Raw genomic sequence first — 22,492 nt, 5'->3', positions numbered from 1 at the left:
TTATAGGTTGTGCAAGGTTTGTACAGGTTGTCCTAGGTTTCTACAAGTTGAAAGGGTTATCCCAGGTTGCTACACATTGTCCCATATTTCTACAGGTTGTTACATGTTGCCCCAGGTTTCTACAGGTTGTTATAGGTTGTCCTGGGTTTATACAGGTTGGCCCACATTGCTACAGGTCATTACAGGTTGTCCTAGGTTTCTACAGATTGTTACAGGTTGGCCCAGGTTGCTACAGGTTGTCACAGGTTTCTACAGATTGCTACAGATTGTTCCCAGTTTCTACAGGTTGTTACAGGTCTCTACAGGTTGTTACAGGTCTCTACAGGTTGCTACAGGTTGTTACAGGTTTCTACAGATTGTTACAGATTGTTCCTGGTCTCTACAGGTTGTTACAGGTCTCTCAGGTTGTTACAGGTTTCTACAGGTTTCTACAGGTTGTTGCCAGAAGGACAATTCACAATGTAAACAGAAATTTTAAATAAGATTTGGTTTTACTGACTGACTTCGTATTTAAGTTTAACCTAAAGCAGTAATCCCACATCATCATCAGTCCTCAAATATGAATTCCTGTCACATGACATGTCTTGGACCAAATTTGCACCAAATCTCCGGTCAATTTAAAAACTTTACGTTATTGTGTGTTCGTTTCTGTCATCACAACACCGGGTACTCCTGGAGTGACTGTCTTAATATTACTCTTGACGTAAGCGTATGCCTACTATCGCCACCTACAGGGCTGGCATGCTCATGTTTTGCGTTTTCACAACGCAATTTTGCGGTTCGAAGTATCGTTCACACCGACGTGAAATGTTTTCGGAAACTGGCCTGGAGCGGAAAAAAAACTGTTTTCATTATAAACCTGAATATGTGTATAGACGAGACTTGAGAAAGCCTTGCGTGTAAACACAGCTAATGTAGACGAGTCTGAGCATAAAGGCGAATGTATACAGACTTGTTTACGTAAACAGTCTTAATAAGCATCTCATAAACATTCACAGATTAAATCCTCAGTCTGTCCTATTGTTAGCTCAATATAAACAATCCTGATGGAAACAGAGACCCCACATGTAAACTCAATTCTCCTGCTGATGGCAGGTGTGTGTGTGTGAGAACAGAAAGAGTTAAACCTGTCCAGCCTGAACGCTGTTGATCTTTAGCCATGCTGTCATGAGAGACAACTTGCCTGAAGCTCTGAGATCTCTCCTCTTCCTCATCTTCCTCTTCCTCTATCTCTCTGTTTTGGATGTCGTTCTCCTCTAACTCGTCCTCTTCTGCTCCTTTCATGGCAGACCAGGTCCATTTGGCCCACTGCACAGGCGACAGCCACGACATCTCTTCTTAAAATCACACGCACACACACGTCTTCACAGATCTGCAGCCAAAGCTTCTTTCTCTCTATCTATCTGTCTCTCTCTCTTTCGTAGTCTCTCTTTATCCTCCTACGTCCTCGAGTCGCCTTTCATCGCATTTTCTTGCTTCTTAAAATTTCCGTCCTCTTATGTCAAGCTTGCTCACCCTGTGTTTGTCTTTCTCTCTCTCTCTCTCTCTCTCTCTCCTTCTTGAGATGTTTTTCTCCAGCAGCAGGAAACTTCACGTGGCACACGAGTCACGTTTCATGCCACTTTCTTCTTCTTCTGAAGACGTTTGTTTTCTTCTCGATATCAAGCCTCCTCTATCTCTCTCCTTCTCTCTCACACTTCTTCTAGCTCTCTCATTTTAACACATTCTTTTCCTTTATGTTTTCTTTATCTTCCTTCAAATTCTTCAGGCTGTTTGTTCTCCACGGACGGTTACAGCTTCTTCCTCTTTTTCTGTCAGCTTCCTCAATCTTCGTCTCTCTCTCTGTCTCTCTCTCTCTCTGTTCTCTAAACTCAGAATACCACAGCACTGATCAGCTGTCTCACTCTCCCTCCCTCTTTCCCCTCCAGGGTTGGAGCGGACTATTTGGGAGTAAAGGACAGGGGGGGACGGGAGAATTTCCGTTCAAAAGGTTTGAAAAAAAAAAAAGTGTGTTTTTTCTTCAGCCTGGCTGGTTTAGCAGCCCACCCCCGATTTCCTGGTCATGAATGGTACGGTCCTAGTCAGGCAGACCTTCACCGGCATCAATCAAAATACAAAAAAGGGGGGAACCAACACAGCGTGAGAAAGTGTGTGTCAGAGATGCAGCCTGAGAGAATGTGAGTGAGAGAGACTTTATTTGTGTGTGTGTGTGTGTGTGTGTGTGTGTGTCCATGGTTACAGCAGAGAGCCTGTGGAATGCAAATCCTCCTCGCTGGATTCCCCATTAACCATCTCTGATCCTGAATGCTCGCACACACACACACACACAGATATGCGAATACCTGTTCGGCATGCCTTTTAGTGCTCTGCCTGAGGCAATCTCTGCTCTCATCTAGCCAACGACTTCACAACCCCCGCCAAGGGCTGTGTAAGCACTTTCCCATACACATGCCCCTTTTTCCCCATCTTCCACAGGGACAAAACGAACGGCCGTGCGAAATAATCAGACGAGGGAATGTTTAGGACCAAGAGAATTGAATGGAAATGTGCTGTTATAGGTCTCGATGATGGTGATGACCAAAGCTCACACGAACTATTACCGCCAGGAATAATTTCCTGTTATCACTTGCATTATAGCAGCTATAAACCATCATCAGGCGATGTGATAGCTTAGTGGTTATGGTGTTGGACTACTGATCAGAAGGTTGAATCCCAGGTCCACCAAGCTGCCACTGCTGGGGCCCCTGAGCAAGGCCCTTAACCCTCAATTGCTCAGAGATAAGGGCGTCTGCCAAATGCCAGAAACGTACATGATGTCATGATGTTTATAGTAACCTTAGTAGCTACTTTTTATGTCAAATAAACCACAGAAAATAAACCCCTCTGTCCTGAAAACTCTATTATGCCAGACTTACAGCCTTTACTCTGACTGTTATAAAGCATTGACACGGGAGAATCTTTAAAAAAAATCTGAGCTAAATGTCTTCTCAAGGGGAAATATGAATGATTATAAATATATATTTTAATCCAAACAAGATGCATTACAAAGGATTATATAAACCAGATGTGTAAGAAAACTAAAATCAACACCATCTGACCAATCAGAGTGGAGAATTCAAGCTGCAATGTTCCTCGTGTGTCAGATTGTAAAGCCTCTTGTATTCCCATAACAAGGGTGTGAAAACATTTTCCCATTAACCACCATTGCTATAATAAACATTTTCTTTATAGTTATTATTATTAATAAATTGCTCAGAGTTCATGCTTTTACCATGGGAAAGCACACTGACATTCACGTTCAGTCAAGGATATAAAACTTTTATCTCAGATATGTTAATAAATCAGACTAAATATAGCCTTAACAACACGTTAATTACACCTAGCATAACTGACTAGCTACCTGACTCTGACAACCACCAGAACCAGAAAGTTTCATTTCCGCCACAAAATTGAGCAGTCCGTGCAGAAAAATTCTAGCAAACACAGTTCATAAACAACAGCTTACATTAAGCTTGGCTAACAGTTAGCTAGCTGACTGGTTTCTCAGCACAATCTTTGCTAACTAACAAACACCAAAGCTAACTATGGGAAAGATTTCATCTTTATCTGAATGATGTAACGCATGATAAACAGCGAGGAGGGGCTCGTTACGAAAGGTAATGTTTTGACTGAGGAACAATACAGCGTCTCTGTCCTGTCAAAGAGACGCAACAGACCACATTCTCCAGCCCGTATAAACATGCTAAAAATAAAGCACGTGTGTGTGTGTTGGTGGCTGTTGCTATGCTCAGGAGCGCAAACAATCCCATCACACGCTGAAGGCTGACGTGTCTAACGAGCGCTCGGATGGGTCAAACGGGAAAATAGATCATCTCCAGTGTGGCTTTGAGTGCTTATGTAACGGTGTGTCATCAGAGTGCAGCTGAGGAGTGGAGTGGAGTGCGACAAAAAGATAACGTTTTATATTCCGGGAAAATACTGGATGTGATTTTTCCAGAAGTCTCTCAGATCTCAGGATCTCCGTGGATGGCTAATTGGTTTTAATGCGAGATATTAAACACGTTTAATCCGATAATAACCGATTAACTGACAAACATCAGAGTTTAGACTGGGAGTGATGTGACACAATGAGTCTGTAAGCCTGCTGTGGCTTGATCTCAATTAGCCAACACGACAAATCATTTCCGAGCCTGTTTAACACTTTCACTGAGAAACAGGCAGCTGACTCCTACTGAGCTCCCTACTGAGTCCCTACTGGCAGTACAAAGAAGGCATTACTTTATTCCTTTCATGGCGTTTTCATCATCACTACACAATAGAGACATTACTTCTACGTGAGTTCCTACTCAGCTTAGAGTGCACTACAAAGTACACTGATCAGGCATAACATTATGACCAGGTGAAGTGAATAACAAAGGCAAAGCAGGAAAAATGGGCACGCGTAAGGATTTGAGTGAGTTTGACAAGGTCAAATCATGATGGCTAGACAACTGGATACTTAAACTATTCTGGGAAGGCTTTCCACAAGGTTTAGGAGTGTGTTTATGGGAATTTTTGACCATTCCTCTAGAAGCGCATTTGTGAGGTCAGGCACTGATGTTGGACGAGAAGGTCTGGCTCACAGTCTCCACTCTAATTCATCCCAAAGGTGTTCTATCAGGTTGAGGTCAGGACTCTGTGAAGTTCCTCCACACCAAACTCCCTCATCCATGTCTTTATGAACCTTGCTTTGTGCACTGGTGTGCAGTCATGTTGGAACAGGAAGGGGTCATCCCCAAACTGTTCCCACAAAGAGCATGAAATTGTCCAAAATGTCTTGGTATGAAGCTGAAGCATTAAGAGTTCCTTTCACTGGAACTAAGGGGCCGAGCCCAACCCCTAAATTCAATGATTTGGAGGGGTGTCCCAAAACATTTGGCAATCAAGTGTAGAACCTTTTCTTCAATCAGGAGCTTCATATTTGGGCTTCAATCAAGGATTCAAGCCACGCCTCCTGTCTGAATGTGATGCTCACAGCGAGTGACACCAAGCAATGCACTGAGAGGCAACGCATTACACTGTATGAGGCACGCTTAGCAGAAAAGAGGCTGAAGGAAATGTGTTTTGAATTTGACGACAGTTTATGGGGTCTGCTCCTTCCAGACAGCCACCCAGACTCTCTTGGAGCTTTTTTTTTTTTTTAATGTTTTATTTCCCTTTATAACAGTGAAGGATGTGAGGCTGAGATTCCACTGTAGCAGCCGAGCAGAACCGCATGAGCACAGGTCAGATTTCAAACGGTTTGGACAAGAGCCACAACAGGAGCCAGGGACAAAAAAAGCAAAGGAATCCCCAGGGAAAGAAAGGCTTAAGAAAGAGACAGAGTGTGTGTGTGTGTGTGTGTGTGACACACACACACACACAAAGACACAGAGAGAGAGAGAGAGAGAGAGAGAGAGAGAGAAAGAGAGAGAGAGAGAGAGAGAGAGAGAGAGAGAGAGAGAGAGAGGACGACAATGTGAAGTCTCTGAAATTCTGAACAATTCCACACCACAATTGTTCTAGAGTTTTAGTATCCAACTGTACCACACTGCTCAACACAGTAAGAAGTCTCGGAGTGTCGGACCCGGCTGTGCTCCAAATCAACTCTAAGCATCAAGCGTTCAAGTGCTGAGTGCTGCACAGAGGGAAAAAAGAAGGAGTTGGTCCAGGAAAAAATGCTGAGGCCGGTGTGTGTGTGTGTGTGTGTGTGTGTGTGCGCGTGTCCTGCTAATTACAGAGAAGGGAATTTTTGTGGTGCTCCAAAGCTGACTCTCCTCAGCCTCATACAGAAACGCCCTGCCCTCCTTCCAGCAGATGTGGCCCTGCCCTCCTTCCAGCAGATGTGGCGGGGTTTGTCTCAGTTACTGACCTTTTCTGACTTGGCCCTAGTTTGGACTTTTTCATCTGTGTCAGACAGATTTCTTTGTTTTGGTGTAAATTTGATCTCTTCTTCTATTTTGGCCAGGTTTGACCCGGTATCTTTCCTATTTGGGTGAATTTGGTCTTGTTTATTCCTTTATGGTAAAATTTGCCCTGCTTTTCTTCATATTTGCCATGTTTGGCCAGGTTTAATCCATTTTGGGTAAGTTTGGCCAGGTTTCTTCCATTTTGGGTAAGTTTGGCCAGGTTTCTTCCATTTTGGGTAAGTTTGGCCAGGTTTAATCCATTTTGGGTAAGTTTGGCCAGGTTTAATCCATTTTGGGTAAGTTTGGCCAGGTTTAATCCATTTTGGGTAAGTTTGGCCAGGTTTCTTCCATTTTGGGTAAGTTTGGCCAGGTTTCTTCCATTTTCGGCCATGCTTAATCTGGTTTCTTCATTTTTGGGTGAATTTGGTCTGGTCTCCTCCTTTGTGGGTGAATTTGCCCTGGTTTCTTCCTTTCTGGCCACATTAAGCCTAGTTTCTTCCCTTTTCAGTGAATCTGGCTTGGTTTCTTTCTTTTTGGGTGAAATTGGTCTGGTTGCTTCCATTTTGGCCACCATTCACCTGGTATCTGCTTTTTTGGATGAATTTGGTCTGGTTTCTTCTTTTGTGGTAGAATTTGCCCTGGTTTTCTGCATTTTGTCTGAGTTTAGCCTTATTTCATCTATTTTTGGGTAAATTTGGTCTGGGTTCTTCATTTTGGCTGCATTTGGCCTGGTTTCTTCATTTTTGGGTGAATTTGGCCTGCTTTCTTTCATTTTTGGCCACATTTAGTGTGGTATCTTCCTATTTGGGTGAATTTGGTCTGGTTTCTTCATTTGTGGTAGAATTTTCCCTGATATTCTCCATTTTTGGCCATGTTAAGCCTGGTTTCTTTCATTTTTGGCGACGTTAAGCCTGTGGTATCTTCCCTTTAGGCTGCATTTGGCCTGGTTTCTTCCTTTTTGGTCTGATTTCATCCTCTGTGGTAGAATTTGCCCTGGTTTCTAAAATTTTGGCTGCATTTGGCCAGCTTTTGCCCATTTTTGTCCACGTTAAGCCTGGTTTCTTCCCTTTTGCATGAAATTGGTCTGGTTTCATCCTCTGTAGTAGAATTTGTCCTGGTTTTCTGCATTTTGCCTGAGTTTTGCCGGGTTTCTTCCTTTGTGGTAGAATTTGGCCTGTTTCTTTCCCCATTTTTACTGAGTTTCTTCTATTTTGGCAGAGCTTGCCCCCCGGTTTAAGTGTCACAGGAATGAAATGGAATTGAAAAGAAGGTGAAAGGTGAACATGTGAGGAATCTCAAGAAGCCACAGCAGGGTGTGTTCAGTCTGAGACTGATTTACAGACAGTAATGAGTGTAAGGTGGAGAGCCGAGATAGAAAACGACCAGCTTGGAAGCTTTTGAAATTGGCTAATAAGCGGCTAGTGCATGGGATAAATCAGTACATAAATCAGCACCTTCTGCAAAGGGCTGACAGACGAAACAGGGACGCTGACTACATGTGAATTTCAGCATGTGAGAGCCTTATAATGTCTGATGTTATAGCAGTTACACACACTAGAGGTGGATTCCGACTTTCCAAGCAATTCTGGATGGCTTCCTGTAGATGTTCGAATACAGACTGGGATTTCTCGGCATTGTTTCCTTGATTCGTTTTCAATTCAAATATGGAAACGGAGCCAACAAACTCAAAATCTGACTCACAAAATCAGCTAATATGGTTTTAAATGAAAGCAACACCCTTCCAGTGCATCAGTAAAAGATCTCTCATGAATATGTTTTATAAAGACACCTAAACTCAGTTATCTCTAGGTGGATCCTACAGCTACAAAATCCTTTGGTTTCCAGACAAGAAACCTGTTTATAAACAAGCTGAACCTGAGTTCTCAGACTGTTAACATGTGAATGGTTGCTTCCGTTTGTGTATTTAAAATTAATAGTAGTAGTAATAATCAGTATAATCTCTTCTGGGAGGGTGAAGTAGGGTGAGTCGAGGTCACAGGAAGCTCGGCAGTGGGGGAATAACGGCCGGAAAACAGACCTGACTGAAACAGAAAGAAAAGGAAGTGAGCATGTGAGCCAAAAAGTGTTCAGGGAGCCACAAATAGCAGCAGTGAGGACGAATGGGTGACTCAGACAGGACTGATGCCCCAAAAACTCACACACACACACACACACACCCCAACAATGAGCTCTGTTTCACTCTCAGCAGAAATCATTCCATCGTCTCGGAATAAAAACAAAATAAAGGATTTATTTATTAATTTACAAATTAAATATTAAAATAGCAAAACATTACAGTTTTGATAAAAAAATTATTTTGGGTCATTAATAAAATTTAATTTTGTATTTAATAATGTCTTTAATCTATATTTATTATTAGCTGCATCTTTTTTTTTTTAAAGCTATTAGCTAGCTGAGTGGGCCGGACTAGCTAGTCAGAACTTAACTTCAGACATCACTTCAATGTTCAGCTGTGATTATCTGTTGTGTTAAATATACACCGATCAGGCATAACATTATGACCACTGAGAGGTGAGGTGAATAACACTGATTATCTCCTCATCATGGCACCTGTTAGTGGGTGGGATATATTAGGCAGCAAGTGAACATTTTGAAAAAAGGAAAAATGGGCAAGCGTAAGGATTTGAGTGAGTTTGACGAAGGGCCAAACTGTCAGGGCTTAAACGACTGGATCTCCAAAACTGCAGCTCTTGTGGGGTGTTCCCGGTCTGCAGTGGTCAGTATCTATCAAAAGTTGTCCAAGGAAGGAACAGTGGTGAACCAGTGACAGGGTCATGGATGACCAAGGCTCACTGATGGATGTGAGGAGTGAAGGCTGGCCCGTGTGATCCGATCCAACAGACGAGCTACTGTTGCTCAAATTAATGCTGGTTCTATCCCACCTTTCTATATACACCGTCTTTGTACAGTGTGTATTTCCCCTTTCATCACGGCTCTTCACATCATTCGGAACGCACCTCAACGTTATTGTTTTAAGCCACAGTCTTTTATTATTCATGAATCGTATCTCAAATAATTGATGCAATAACAGGTGGACTACGGATTTAAACAAAAAAAAAAAATCTACCAGATTAAATTCAGGGGCTGCTGCTTACTAAATCCCTCAAAAACACAAATACAACAGCAAGAGCTTGAGCTGAGGCAGCAATATGAACACGAAACCTACAGCAAAGACGTTCAGCTGTTTTATTTGATATATATTCTCACACACACACACAGAAAGTTGTCCTCAAACTGTTGCCATGGAAACCAGTGAATCAGCAATTGCATCACTATCGTTATCTCATCGTGTCCCAAACCACAAACCCTACTTACTATATAGGACACAAACATTCTATCATAATCATCTCAATATCATTAGTCCACTGTAGACATACAGTATCCAAATCCACACAGCAATCCATGCACCCTATTCATCATCATCATCATCGTCAGCCCATCACGGACATTGCCTTGACCACCATCATAATTCCCATCATCACTCGCCATCATCAATCCATGATCCTTATTCACGATGTAGGCCACATCACTATTAAAGTCCACTATGGATGTGTCCCAAATCACTACACCTTTTCACTATCTAGGTCTTGTATTAATTCAGTGTGTTTCTGCTTTATTATTACAGAGCAATTTATGTAAAAAATCAATATCTCCAATAATGTAAACAAAGGTCCAGAAATCCACTTCATCACTTCACCGCAGCGTCTTCATTACCGCATGCGCACTGCGCCCTCTAGTGGTCAAAAAAAAGAAAACAGCACCACAGAAAGCGTCAAAACTTTGCAGAGCCACAGAAGTGAAAATGTACATGATGACCCAGATTATTTCTCAGAGAGGTTCTAAGGGAAGTCCACATCTGGCGCAGATATTCCAGGTGTGTATGAAGGGCCTTCATTTCAGTTCAAATCGATGCAGCGGACCATTCAGAGGATCGTGATTTCACATACATCTTCATTGTTGTCTTTTTACTCATCAGGAAAAAGGTCCAGAACTGTCAGCACTCGGTCCATGAGATTCAGAGGTTCTAGCCTCAAGCCGTCAGGTGGCTGAATAACCATTAAAGGAACATTTACATTGATTTTTATTTTAATAAAAGCTTATTTATTATCCTAGCATTTCTCATCTTGAACCTTATAATTTACTTTTTATTTGTTTTACTCACCAGCAGCTAAACACAGAGTCACGATACACTAATCTTATACCAGACTTGCAATGATCAAACAATTCATTTATTTATCCTGATTGAATATTTGGCTTAGAAATATGTCTACATTCCTCTAAATGGCATGCACTGTGTGTCTATGTGCATAATAAAACAAGCTTTGTCTTTCACAGTACTGTGAACCTTTCGAGGTCTTTAATATGTAAACCCAGGATCCATAATAGACCAGAGAAGGAAATAAAAAGAGCGCTTTTCTGTAATGATTAAATGTTTTTACGGCTTTACGACGTATAAGTAAAGATAAGTGCGAGGATTTAAATGAGATGAGGACCAGAGATGGTAATAAACCGGGTGTATAATAAAATAAACACCAAACACTGGACAAAGTTTTATTTTTTCTCTGACAACATACTGATTCATGTTCAAGTGTGTTAGTGCTGAAAATGCTAAGAAGAAGGAATTAGGCTATTTTAAGGTACAACGTTTGCACCTGTGGTTGTAAATAAGAAACTGGAAGGTGATGAAGAGTATGTAGCTTGTGAATTAAGACTTCTTATGGAATTCTGTCAAACATGGATGGACCTTAAAAGGACAGACGCTCCATAGAGTAACGGAACCACCTTTATCCCTGCCTCTTAGTACGCTTGTGTTACTTTCAGCTGTCGGAAAAGATATCAACTTATCAGACATTTTCAGTCAGTATAAACAAATGAATCATTATCACCAGAAGTCTGCTATAGGTTCAGTCAGGACACTGTTGGGTTTCTGTATGAAGAGCATGGTGACTCTGTTGTAGCTGCTGGTGAGTTAAAAAGGTCCAAGGTGAAGACACCTAGAGAACATGAGAAATGCTACTCTTCCTCTTCTTCTTTCAGCATTTCCCATTCAGGGGTGGCCACATCGAATCATCTTTCTATCCCTATCTTCTGCCTCCTCAGCACTTGCACCCACTAGCTTCATATCCTCATTTATTACATCCATATTCCTCCTCTTTGGCCTTCCTCTTTGCCTCCTGCCTGGCAGCTCCATGTCCAACATTCTCCTACCAATATACTCACTCTCCCTCCTCTGAACATGTCCAAACCATCTTAATCTGTCCTCCCTAACTTCGTCCAACATGAGCCATCCCTCTGATGTACTCGTTCCTAATCCTGTCCAACCGTGTCACTCCCAAAGAGAACCTTAACATCTTCAGCTCTGCAACCTCCAGCTCTGACTCCTGTCTCTTCCTCAGTGACACTGTCTCTAAACCATACAGCATGGCCGGTCTCACCACTGTCTTGTACACCCTCCCCTTTGATTATCACCGATATTTTTCTATCACACAGAACTCCCGACACCTTTCTCCACCCATTCCAACCTGCCTGCACTCGCTTCTTTACCTCTTTCCCACACTCTCCATTACTCTGGACTGTTGACCCCAAGTACTTCAACTCCTGTACCTTCTTCACCTCTTCACCCTGTAATCTTAATGAGAAATGCTACTGAAGTTATAAATAATAATAATAATAAGAAGAAGAAGAAGAAGAAGAAGAAGAATCTGAAAACTCACTGAAACTCCCACTACTCACCTCCGTAAAGTGAAAGCAAGCTCAGTTTTGTCCGCATTTGCGTGTTTCCTCACACATTTTTACATTCATACAGATTAGCAAGGAGGAAAGAGTGTGTGTGCCTGGGTTTGCATATGCAAATCAACTGTACGTACAGCAGCACTGTTTAACCATCAGCTGATCAGATTAAATCAGACAAAAAAAAAATATCAAATGACCACACTTTCAAATGCAGCCTGGTCAAACATGTTTGGCGTCTGAGGTTTACTTGTTTGAATTCGCTCTTTGGCGAAAAAAGTCAAACCCGTCACACTCATGCCAGAAAAAAACAACAACAAAAGAATCTTTAACCATGGTTACTCGAATATAAGATTATAGCTTTACGGATGGATGCTACAGTAGATCATAGTTACCATGGTAACACCATCCCGTTCTATGGCATAACGATGGTTTTGTCATAGCCGTTATGATATAACATCAGTTTCATTATGGTCACATTTACATTACTGGCATTTGGCAGACGCCCTTATCCAGATCAGCTTCATCTCACACGTTATCTCATTTTATACAACTGACCAGGTGAGGGTTAAGGGCCTTGCTCAGGGGCCCAGCAAGCAGTGGCAGCTCGGTGGACCTGGGATTCGAACTCACATCTAGGATAGCATGGTCACTATGATATAACTGTGGTTGTATCTGGGTTTCTACGGCATAGCAATGGTTTTATCATGGTCATTATGATATAACAACAGCTTGACTATGACTACTATGATATAAGAGTGGCTGTATCTTGGCTATTGTGATATAAAATAATAATCATAATAACAATAATAAATGAATAAATAAATGAATAAATAAATGAATAAATAAATAAATAAATAAATAAATAAATAAATAAATAAATAAATAAATAAATGATAATCAAAATCGGTGATAAATAAATAAACAACTTTAAGTCAGCTGCTACACTTTTTTTTTATCCGCAACTTCCTTGAGTTCATTTTTATATGAATTATTTACATTTTTTTTTTTGCTATCATCTATATTTTTAACCAACCATGTGTTACAGGTGCACTACTTTAATTGGCCTGCAGAGGGCAGTGTGATCAATACGAGGCTCAGAGGACAGTTTCAGATCTCCACACAGTTTTGCTTTGAAACCAACAAACTTGCAGCAACACTAAAGCTCAAACCCCAACGTGTATTGTGAGACACACACTTCTACCTGATGCACAATGCCTTCTTTAAACCCCATGTAAAGCCATTAGAACTGAATGGCATGAATGCTGCTATACAAATAAACAGATGTTTAGTAGAACAATTATGATGGAGCAGGAAGTGAGCTGAGCATGCTGCATCTGTGTAATGAAGCATTATAGCTTGCCATATTGTTGTTTATAGGTGGAGCTGTTTGTATAGGAGTGTCAGCTTACACACACACACACACACACACACACACATATATACACCTACACACACACACACACACATATATACACCTACACACACACACAGCATGTGACTTCCTCAGAACACAGGTCTGTCCATTCTCCAAATTAGAATGTCAAATAATACATTTAAAAAACATAAAACTCACATCTGAGCAGTAATAACTGATTAATAACAAGCAGACGGATTGTTATTGATTAGTTATTACTAATATCCATTAGAGTATTGCTATGAAAGCAGACTTACGGACTGACACTCTTCTGATCCGTCACCTCGCTGCTCTTCTTGTTTTGGGATAAAGACCCACCCATGATGAAGCGTGTGCGTGTGTGTGTGTGTGTGTGTGTGTGTGTGAAAATGTATGGATCAGGCACACTGCTGTAGGGCACTTGCTGAACTCGGCTTGCTCATGTTCAGCTCTGATTGAAGTGACGCAGCAGAAAGACAAGCAGCTGAGACTCAGCTCTTCTGTACACACCTACTGAAAACCCACCCACCTCTGACGAAGCCCCACCCACCACCTAGTACTACTGCTACACGCCTCACTGCAGTCAGTACACTCCTGTCTAAACACACACACACACACACACATACACACACTTAAGTGTGTACATAAGAGACAGATTTTGGATGAGACAGATTTCCATTAATTATTAGCTTTATTAGCCTTACAGCTCCTACACACACACACACACACACACACACACACACACACCCACACCTTCACAGTCCATTGTGAAATGTTCCACAGTGAAAGGGGGTGAGGGGTCTTTTTCTAGCACACTTCCACCACAGCTCCTGCTCAACTAATGCCATTAAAACTAGTTTTAACACAAACACACACACACACACACACACACACGCCTGACAGTCACATGGCCGAGGTGAAACAATGATGAACGGCAGAAAGGCTGATTTCTCCTGAGAGTGGTCTAATTTGGGTCAGATCCCATTAGTTGTTACTGTTTTTGGGTCTGGAGGAGATGAAAAGCTCAGAAAAAGCAGTACCTCTCAGCTTCAGAACAATGGAGACACATCACTTCCTCTCATCTAACACCATGTTAACACCAGCATTTAAAAATCTCACTTCAGGAGAATATTTCACTGTCTATAGTGGAGCGTAATATGACAATTGTTCAGGTTTCCTCAAATTGAGAAGGAGGATACATCCTGAAAGAGACATCTGAAAGAGGTTATGATTAATGCTAAAACTATACTGTGCTATCCTGTTCTATATTATCTGATCATTTGATAAATATATACTGATCAGGAAGAACAATGACCACTTGCCGAATATTGTGTTGCTCCCCCTTTTGCTGCCTTGACCCGTCCTGCACTGTGTATTCTGACACCTTTCTATCAGAACCAGCATTAACTTCTTCAGCAAGTTGAGCAACAGTAGCTCGTCTGTTGGATCAGATCACACAGGCCAGCCTTCTCATCCCACGTCCATCAATGAGCCTTGGTCGCCCATGACCCTGTCGCCGGTTCACCACTGTTCCTTCCTTGGACCACTTTTGATAGATACTGACCACTGCAGACCGGAAACACCCCACAAGAGATGTATGTGTGGCGATTATAAAGGCTTCTTCTATACATTTCTGTCCCTTACAATACTAAACTATTCTATACTACATTATACACATACATCCTGTATGACATCATACCATGTAATACTATATGTACTACATTATTGACCATTTTGTACTACATCATACTATTCTATACTACTATTACTATATCTGTTCCCATATCCTACCATCCTATACTGCAATACAGTGCAATATTAGGCTACGCTAAGCTCTATACAACATTATACTGTGCTACAATATACTACACTATCCTATTCTATACTATATATTGCTATATTATAATATATGGCTGTATCATGCTTTGTTATATTAAAACATGATACACTTTACAATTCCAACCCTTGCTATGCTACAACTATTATTTATACAGTACACTACACAGTTCCATTCCCGATCTACAATATATAAGACTATACAATGCTATGTAACATGGCATCCTATACTGCTATATATGACCATACACTATACTATGCTATTTTCTGTTATGCTATGCACTAATATCGTATTCTGTTCTGTTCTATTCTGTCCATGGATCTTCTTGCATCACATCTGGAAGCATTCGACGTCATCCTCCATAAAACTGGACAACTGTGCTCCAAATACCACGACGTTGTGAAAAGGATCATTTGGACGGTGTATCTTCGTCTGAGATCTCGGCTCAACGCGTAGACGCGCACAGATAATCAGCGGCCGTCTGGTTCTTGTAACGTCTTGTTGCCTCAATGACTTCATGGCTTCTCTGGACAGACCTGTTTGATCAGACTTTCTAGGGCGTGGATCATAAAATCAACACGACAATGATTTTCCGATCCTGCAGCAGTCATCTGAGGAACCATAGAGTGTTAGTGTGTGTCAAAGAGCCTAATGGGTCCTTCCTCACGACTCGAATTTTAGCTTTTGGCCTTAAGCCTTGACCCAAAAGCAGTGACGCTTTTAATGCACTGAGAACTAAGAACACTGCTTTGGTACTGATACCATATAGATTCCTATAACAGGACATGCCTAGGCTTTAACACTGCCATAAGACTTAATCATAATCTAAATAATATATCTACTCACTACTGAATTCTGATTTAATTCACCTACTGTTCCTGTTAAAGAAGAATTTGACTACTTCCCTAGACTGCCTCTCACTTATAAACCAACCAGCTCTGAGTTTTATATGACGAGTCTTCATCCAGGAAGATATCTTCTGGATGTCTATAAGGTCAGTAAAGTCGTGTATCTTCGCCGAACCTTGTCAGTTAACATAAAAAATAAAACAAGAGTGGACCGAGAACTGATCCCTGAGGGACTCCTTCAGAAAGAGTGTGACGTGAAAACACTGAACCTTTCCAAGCATGCAGTACGTGTCGAGGATCCTTAGTGTTTCCTGGTGAACAGAGAGCATGCTCCGATAGTGCTGAGGAAAGCTTAGATTAAGAGTGTGTCAAGGCAAGGCGGTGATTAGATAGAAGGCTCACCCTCAGGATAAATATCCCAAGAGCACTGTCTGATAAGCTGACTTATGCACATGCACTTTTACACAAGAATTCATCAATAAATAGTGAACAGAACTCAAGACGAGGTTGAAATCCCTAACATGCTGCATCCTCATGAAGAGGATGATGATTAGGTCACTATTTATTCAGGATTTATTAGCCGACGTCAAGCATCGTGGCAGAAGGGGTGTGGTCGAGCATCGGCCTTGTGGATGGAGACCCGTGTGTGATCACGGCGAGTTTACACAGGAGTGTTTCGTTTGTCCTTTCAGAAGAACGCTGTGTGTCAAAGAGGGACGCTAAACACAACAGACCTGATCCCGAAGCTAGCAGCCTGTGAGCAGCTTCACGTTATTTTATTTTATTTTATTTTAAAGAAAAAGAGCCTTTATTTGTCATATATACATTACAACACAGTGAAATTCTTTCTTCGCATATCCCATCCTTGGAGGTTGGGGTCAGAGCGCAGGGTCAGCCATGATACAGCACCCCTGGAGCAGAGAGGGTTAAGGGCCTTGCTCAAGGGCCCAACAATGGCAACTTGGCGGTGGAGGTTGATCCCCCGATCTTCTGGTCAACCTTAACTACTGTGACCGGCACAAGCGTTTGTGGGTGAAAGATAGAGGAAGGAAAAATAATAAGAGAACCATGAAGCTCTGTCAAAAGTGGTCTTGTCTCCTGAGTTCTCCTTCCCACACTTCTACAAATATTGTGGTCATTATTTCAAGTGTACCTTAGCGGCCGAGAAGAAAAAGCACCTGAATAAACAGTGGACTTGTTTGTCTTTACATCCCTTCTCTCTCAGTTATAATACAGACACACCCTTAACTTTACTGCTTAGAAATGCGCAACTATGCCACAATCCAGTGACCAGAACCTGCAGATACCTATTGTTCTGAATGGCAGGAAATCTGGGAACAGCTTTTCCACGAGTGAGAATCCTACTGACTTTTAAAGGGAATGAAATTGGACTTAGGTCATGTGATCACTCCGTTAAATTTAATTATCTGGTTTATAAACGTGTTTGGATCAGTGACTTCAGCAAGGAAAGTGAATTATATCTATAGAATCTGGAACCTGATATTTAAAAATTAAAATAAAAAAAAAATGAAATATGAATTTAAATTTAATTCACATAAAATACAATTTAATCAAATAAACAATAAAAAAAACATTTAAAAAAAGTTTAAAAAATTTTGTTAAAATATATAATTCAAAATTTAGGGTTACATTTTAATTATTTTTAAGTTATTTATTATTTATTAATTAAATACCCATTGTATAAATGTAAATATCAAAATAAAAAAATGTAATTTAATGTGATGTGTATATCATTTAAATACACAAACAATCTTCTCTCTGCTGCCATGCTGGCCGAGGAGCGCGAGATGAACGGAAGTTAGAAAAACCCTGCACTTCATTTTAAAACGGATGACACTCCGGTTTCACCACTGAATTAAATGAACAGCTTCAGCAACGTGATACTGCACTTCAGGAAAGACAAGATTGCTGAATACAAGCTATCAATATCAGAGAGGGGGGGAGGGAGAGAGAGAGAGAGATCAGTTCTGAATAGTGTAAAAGTGTAAATGAAGAAATACAGAAATACACAGTGACAGTGCACTGAGAGTGTAAGTGCTGCAGGTTAAAAAATGTGACAACCATGTGAGGATCTCTCTCTCTCTCTCTCTCTCTCTCTCTCTCTCTCTCTCTCTCTCTTGCTCATTCTTTCTCTGTATTTTGCTCTCTCTCTTTCACTCTCTCTCTCTCGTTCTTTCTCTGTATTTTGCTCTCTCTCTCTTTCACTCTCTCTCACTGTTTTTAACTTTCTTTTGCTTACTCTTACTTTTTTGCTTTCTCTGTCTTTCACTCTCTGTCTTTCTCTCTATCTTTCTTTCTCTCGCTCTCTCTCACTCATGTGCTCTCTCTGTCCTTCGCTTATTCTCTTTTGCTCACTCTCTTTCTGTCTCTCTCTCTCATTCGCTCTCACTTGCTCTCTTGCTTTCTCTGTCTTTTGCTCTCTCTCTCTCTCTTTCGCTTTCTTTCTTTTGCACACTCTTGCTCTCTTGCTTTCTCTCTCTCTCTGTCTTTTGCTTTCTTTCTTTCTTTCGCACACTCTTGCTCTCTCTCTCTCTCTCTCTGTCTTTCGCTTTCTTTCTTTTGCACACTCTTGCTTTCTTGCTTTCTCTGTCTTTCTCTCTCTCGCTCTCTCTCTCTCTCTCACTCATGTGCTCTCTCTGTCCTTCGCTTATTCTCTTTTGCTTACTCTCTTTCTCTCTGTCTCTCTCTCATTCGCTCGCTTGCTTTCTCTGTCTTTTGCTCTCTCTCTCTCTTTCACTTTCTTTCTTTTGCACACTCTTGCTCTCTCTCTCTCCCTCTCTCTCTGTCTTTCGCACACTCTTGCTCTCTCTCCCTCTCTCTCTGTCTTTCGCTTTCATTCTTTTGCACACTCTTGCTCTCTCTCTCTCTCTCTCTCTCATATCTGAGAATATAACACTGCAAATCAAGAGCCCAATACTGACAGCCCACTTGCACCACTTTTCTGCCTCTAGTCAAGAATATTAGTGTAGCATAAATACAAATAGCAGTATTTTGAGTATTAAGAGTATTAAGTGTATATATTGCTGTAAAATGCCATTTTTAATGAGAGCATAAGTGTAGAGATGTTTCTGACCAGTTTTAGTCATTAGTCATTTAGTCATTAAATGACAATCAGGGAGACTTTTAGTGGCCAGGCTTTTAATATACATTACTGTGTGTGTGTGTGTGTGTGTAGGCTGACCTCTAGTGCTGAAACTGTGAAAGTGAAATAAAGTGAAATGAGTCCTAAAACTCCAGTTTTAGAGTGCAACCATGTGTGTGGACCGTGTGTAGACAACAATTTGACTCCCATTTGCTTTTTCAGCAAAGTTTCCTTTATGGAAGCATAACAGTCCAATTTCTTTGCGCATTATTGTTCCTGAACTTTCCTGTAACTTGTCATTTAGTTGAACATCTCAGAAATGTTCCCTAGTCCTTTAAATACTGTATTTGCAACAACACATCAGGACACAACGAAACATGCTCTATTAAATGAAATACAAAATATTATAGCTTCATATTTATAGCTTTGGTGTAGCCTCTGAAATGTATAAACTTCTTTTGTCTTCCGTTTTTTTTTTCAGCAGAAACCACAGTGAGGGACCCAAAGTGCTGAGTCTGTCACTATTTCAAGAAAAAAGGGGGGAAAAAAGGAAGAAAGAAAAAGAGAATTAGTCAAATAGAGAAAGTGGTGAAATCTAGAGCCGGGGCCCCTGACCGCTGGGCCATGGACTGGTACCGGGCCGTGGATCATTTGGTACCGGGCTGCAAAGAAACATATATATGTTTATGTGTATATATAGTGTGACTTCTACAGAAAAATTTTTAAAAAGTTGTGTAAAAGGAAATGCGTGCCCTAAATTAGCCTCATACTGAAGATATATATAGCAACCTCCACAGTGAAGCCACAGGCCACCTTTATAGTATTTTTTACATAACAGGAAGTCTTGGTGTAGGAGTCCGAGCGGCTCAGCGGCTCTCCCACGTGGTATAAATAGATTTGGGTTTTAATAAAACCCAAGACACACAAACATCATCGGTCCAGCTGGTGGTTCAGAGTGACTCACATTTAAGGTTGTCATAGTGTTGGAAAATAAGCAAATAAATTTGCAGCGTTTTTTTGGACTGAAAGTGGACTGACTGTAAGTTCTGGTCATCATCAGGGTGGAGTCACACAGCTGTGTTCAGGCAGAGGGATACGGATGAGATCACCGCCGTTATTCTGGGCCGGTATGTGGTCCGGATGATGAGGGAAATGCGGGCTAGTGCTAACTGGCTTGTCTTAAAGCACGCCTCTGGGGTTCACAATAAGCATAAAAGCTCTTATTGCTAAAGATAAAAAAAAAACAAAAAAAAACTTGGCGGTCAAGGCAGAATAGGGATAAATCAGATCTCATTGGTTTTGACCGCGGCTTGGTGGTCAGTCCCTGACTCGGGTTTTCATGCACACTTTTCAAAGGCTAAGGAAACTCAAACAAGCACTCTTTACAACTACAGTAAGTAAAAAAGCATCTCAGGACGTCAAAGCTTGAGGTGGATACGATACAAGAGGATAGAAGTGAATAGGAACGGAAGACCACATCGACTAAGAACGGGAATCTGCTGCGATCTGATTGGCTGACTGTATGACTGAATGAATCAACAGTGTTCCTATTAAAGTGGTCAGTGTGTGTGTGTATAGTGCACAACCGTAAGAACATAGTGTTTCATATTCAGTGTACTGTAGCATTTGGCGATGACCCACAGTAACTATAGTGTGTGGTTTAGGACACTCCCACTGATGGTGAGGCTGAAGAACAAACAACCAAATCCCTCATGCACTCTGAGAGAGAGAGAGAGAGAGAGAGAGACAGAGAGAGAGAGAGAGAGAGAGAGAGAGACAGAGAATGCAAGAGCTAGAGAGAGAGAGAGAGGAGTGAGAGAGAATGAACAAGTGAAAGACTGATGAGAAAGCAAGAGAGTAAGAGTGAGCAAAAGACAAAGAGAGCACAAGAGAGAGAAAGACGAGTGAGAATGAACAAGAGAGAGAGAGAGAGAGAGAGAAAGCAAGAGAGTAAGGGTGAGCAAAAGAGAGGAAGCGAAAGACAGACAGTACAAGAGAGAGCGGAAGACAGAGAAAGCAAGAAGGAGAGAGAGAGATAGAGAGAGAGAGAAAGAGAGAGAGAGAGAGAGAGAGAGAGGAGTGAGAAAGAATGAACTCTCTCTCTCTCTCTCTCACTATGGTGTGTGGTTTAGCCACGCCCACTGACTGAATAAAGACCAGCCAAATCCCTCATGCTCTCTGTTCCTTCTAGTGCACTAGATAGTACAAGGACACTGAAGTAGGGAGCAGGGGGCCGGTTCGAACGTGCTGAACACAATGTTCTACTAGTTCCAAGCAACCGAAACAAAATAAAGTGATGCAATGGTCATGCAAGACTGTACACTCTCAGATCTCAGAAGAATTCAGTAAGGAGCTCTCAATAGCTTCTGTGTTTGAGGCCCTGTTTTTTATGGAGGGAACTATGTAAAGGAGAGCGTTTCAAGAAGTGGGTGCACAGCGAGGGCCTTTGAGCGAGTTCTCAAAGGTCAGAAAATGGCTCATGGGAATTTTGAATATATATACATACATACACACAAGAAAACCTGAATGAAAGTGTGTGTGTGTGTGTGTGTGTGTGTTAAGAAACATCCAGCAGTTATGCTTATTTGAATAAGCTAGCTAACAGAGCTATTCAGTCTTATATTCTCACAATGGAAAGGTAGAGTAACAGTGAAAATAACCCAGAATGGTCAGAAATATGGACATTTCCCTCAGATGTGTTGATAAACCGCTCAGAAAAGACTCTACACGATGTGAAAAATCACACTACACAAACAGCGCGAGAGTGAGCCGCTGAGGTGAAATCTTCTCAGCAGCATGTTTCCGGCTCTGAGCATTAAAGAGGAGACTCGTGGTAGTGTTTACCTCTCAGACTCGCTCTAATCCTGATCAGCATGTGGGATAATTATCACAGGAATGTTTCCTCGCTTCCTCTGCCGAGGATTTAGGAGATTAAGCGTGATTTATATTTACCTCAGCACAAATGTGAGGACACTGACTCTCCATTAAAAGGGGGAAGATCTGCACAAATGTAGTTTCATATTCTTCTTCTTCTTTCGGCTTTTCCCTTCAGGGGTGGCCACAGCAACTCATCTCTCTCCACCTATCCCTATCTTCTCCATCCTCAACACTTACACCCACTAGCTTCATATCCTCATTTATTACATCCATAAACCTCCTCTTTGGCCTTCCTCTTTGCCTCCTGCCTGGCAGCTCCATGTCCAACATTCTCCTCACTCTCCCTCCTCTGAACATGTCCAAACCATCTTAATCTGGCCTCCCTAACTTCGTCCAACATGAGCTGTCCCTCTGATGTACTTGTTCCTAATTCTGTCCAACCGTGTCACTCCCAAAGAGAACCTCAACATCTTCAGCTCTGCTACCTCCAGCTCTGACTCCTGTCTCTTCCTCAGCGACACTGTCTCTAAACCATACAGCATGGCCGGTCTCACCACTGTCTTGTACATCTTCCCCTTTGATTCTCGCTGATATTTTCTATCACACAGAACTCCCAACACCTTTCTCCACCCATTCCACCTTACTACGTTGAAAAGGCTGTGAAAATGAGCATCAGGTTCTTATTACTAACCAACAAAAAAATCCCAAAATGCACCAGGCCTGAGGGTTTGATATCTACTATGTCTAAATTAA

At 41.5% G+C, this 22,492-nt stretch overlaps 1 protein-coding gene across 5 annotated transcripts in view; it reads right to left on the bottom strand.

The window, feature by feature from the left end:
* The window catches only part of tacc1 (transforming, acidic coiled-coil containing protein 1), a 50,021-nt gene that overhangs the window by 23,845 nt on the left and 3,684 nt on the right, over positions 1-22,492 (bottom strand). Inside the window, exon 1 of one of the 5 annotated variants that reach the window (XM_058411525.1) lies at positions 14,397-14,491. The exons of 1 other annotated variant lie outside the window; for it this stretch is intronic. Coding sequence is in view for 3 of the 4 variants with exons in the window: in XM_058411520.1 (XP_058267503.1) it covers positions 1,184-1,332 (149 nt within the window). In the remaining variant the exon portion in view is untranslated. Of the gene's footprint in view, positions 1-1,183; positions 2,103-13,352; positions 13,542-14,396; positions 14,492-22,492 lie in introns of those variants that run through there. 3 more of the 5 variants (XM_058411523.1, XM_058411520.1, XM_058411521.1) reach the window with 3 other exon arrangements.

Source organism: Hemibagrus wyckioides, linkage group LG16 (genome assembly GCF_019097595.1).
Source record: "Hemibagrus wyckioides isolate EC202008001 linkage group LG16, SWU_Hwy_1.0, whole genome shotgun sequence".
Classification (NCBI taxonomy): domain Eukaryota; kingdom Metazoa; phylum Chordata; class Actinopteri; order Siluriformes; family Bagridae; genus Hemibagrus; species Hemibagrus wyckioides.
This window is presented reverse-complemented; position numbering and strand designations above follow the sequence as displayed.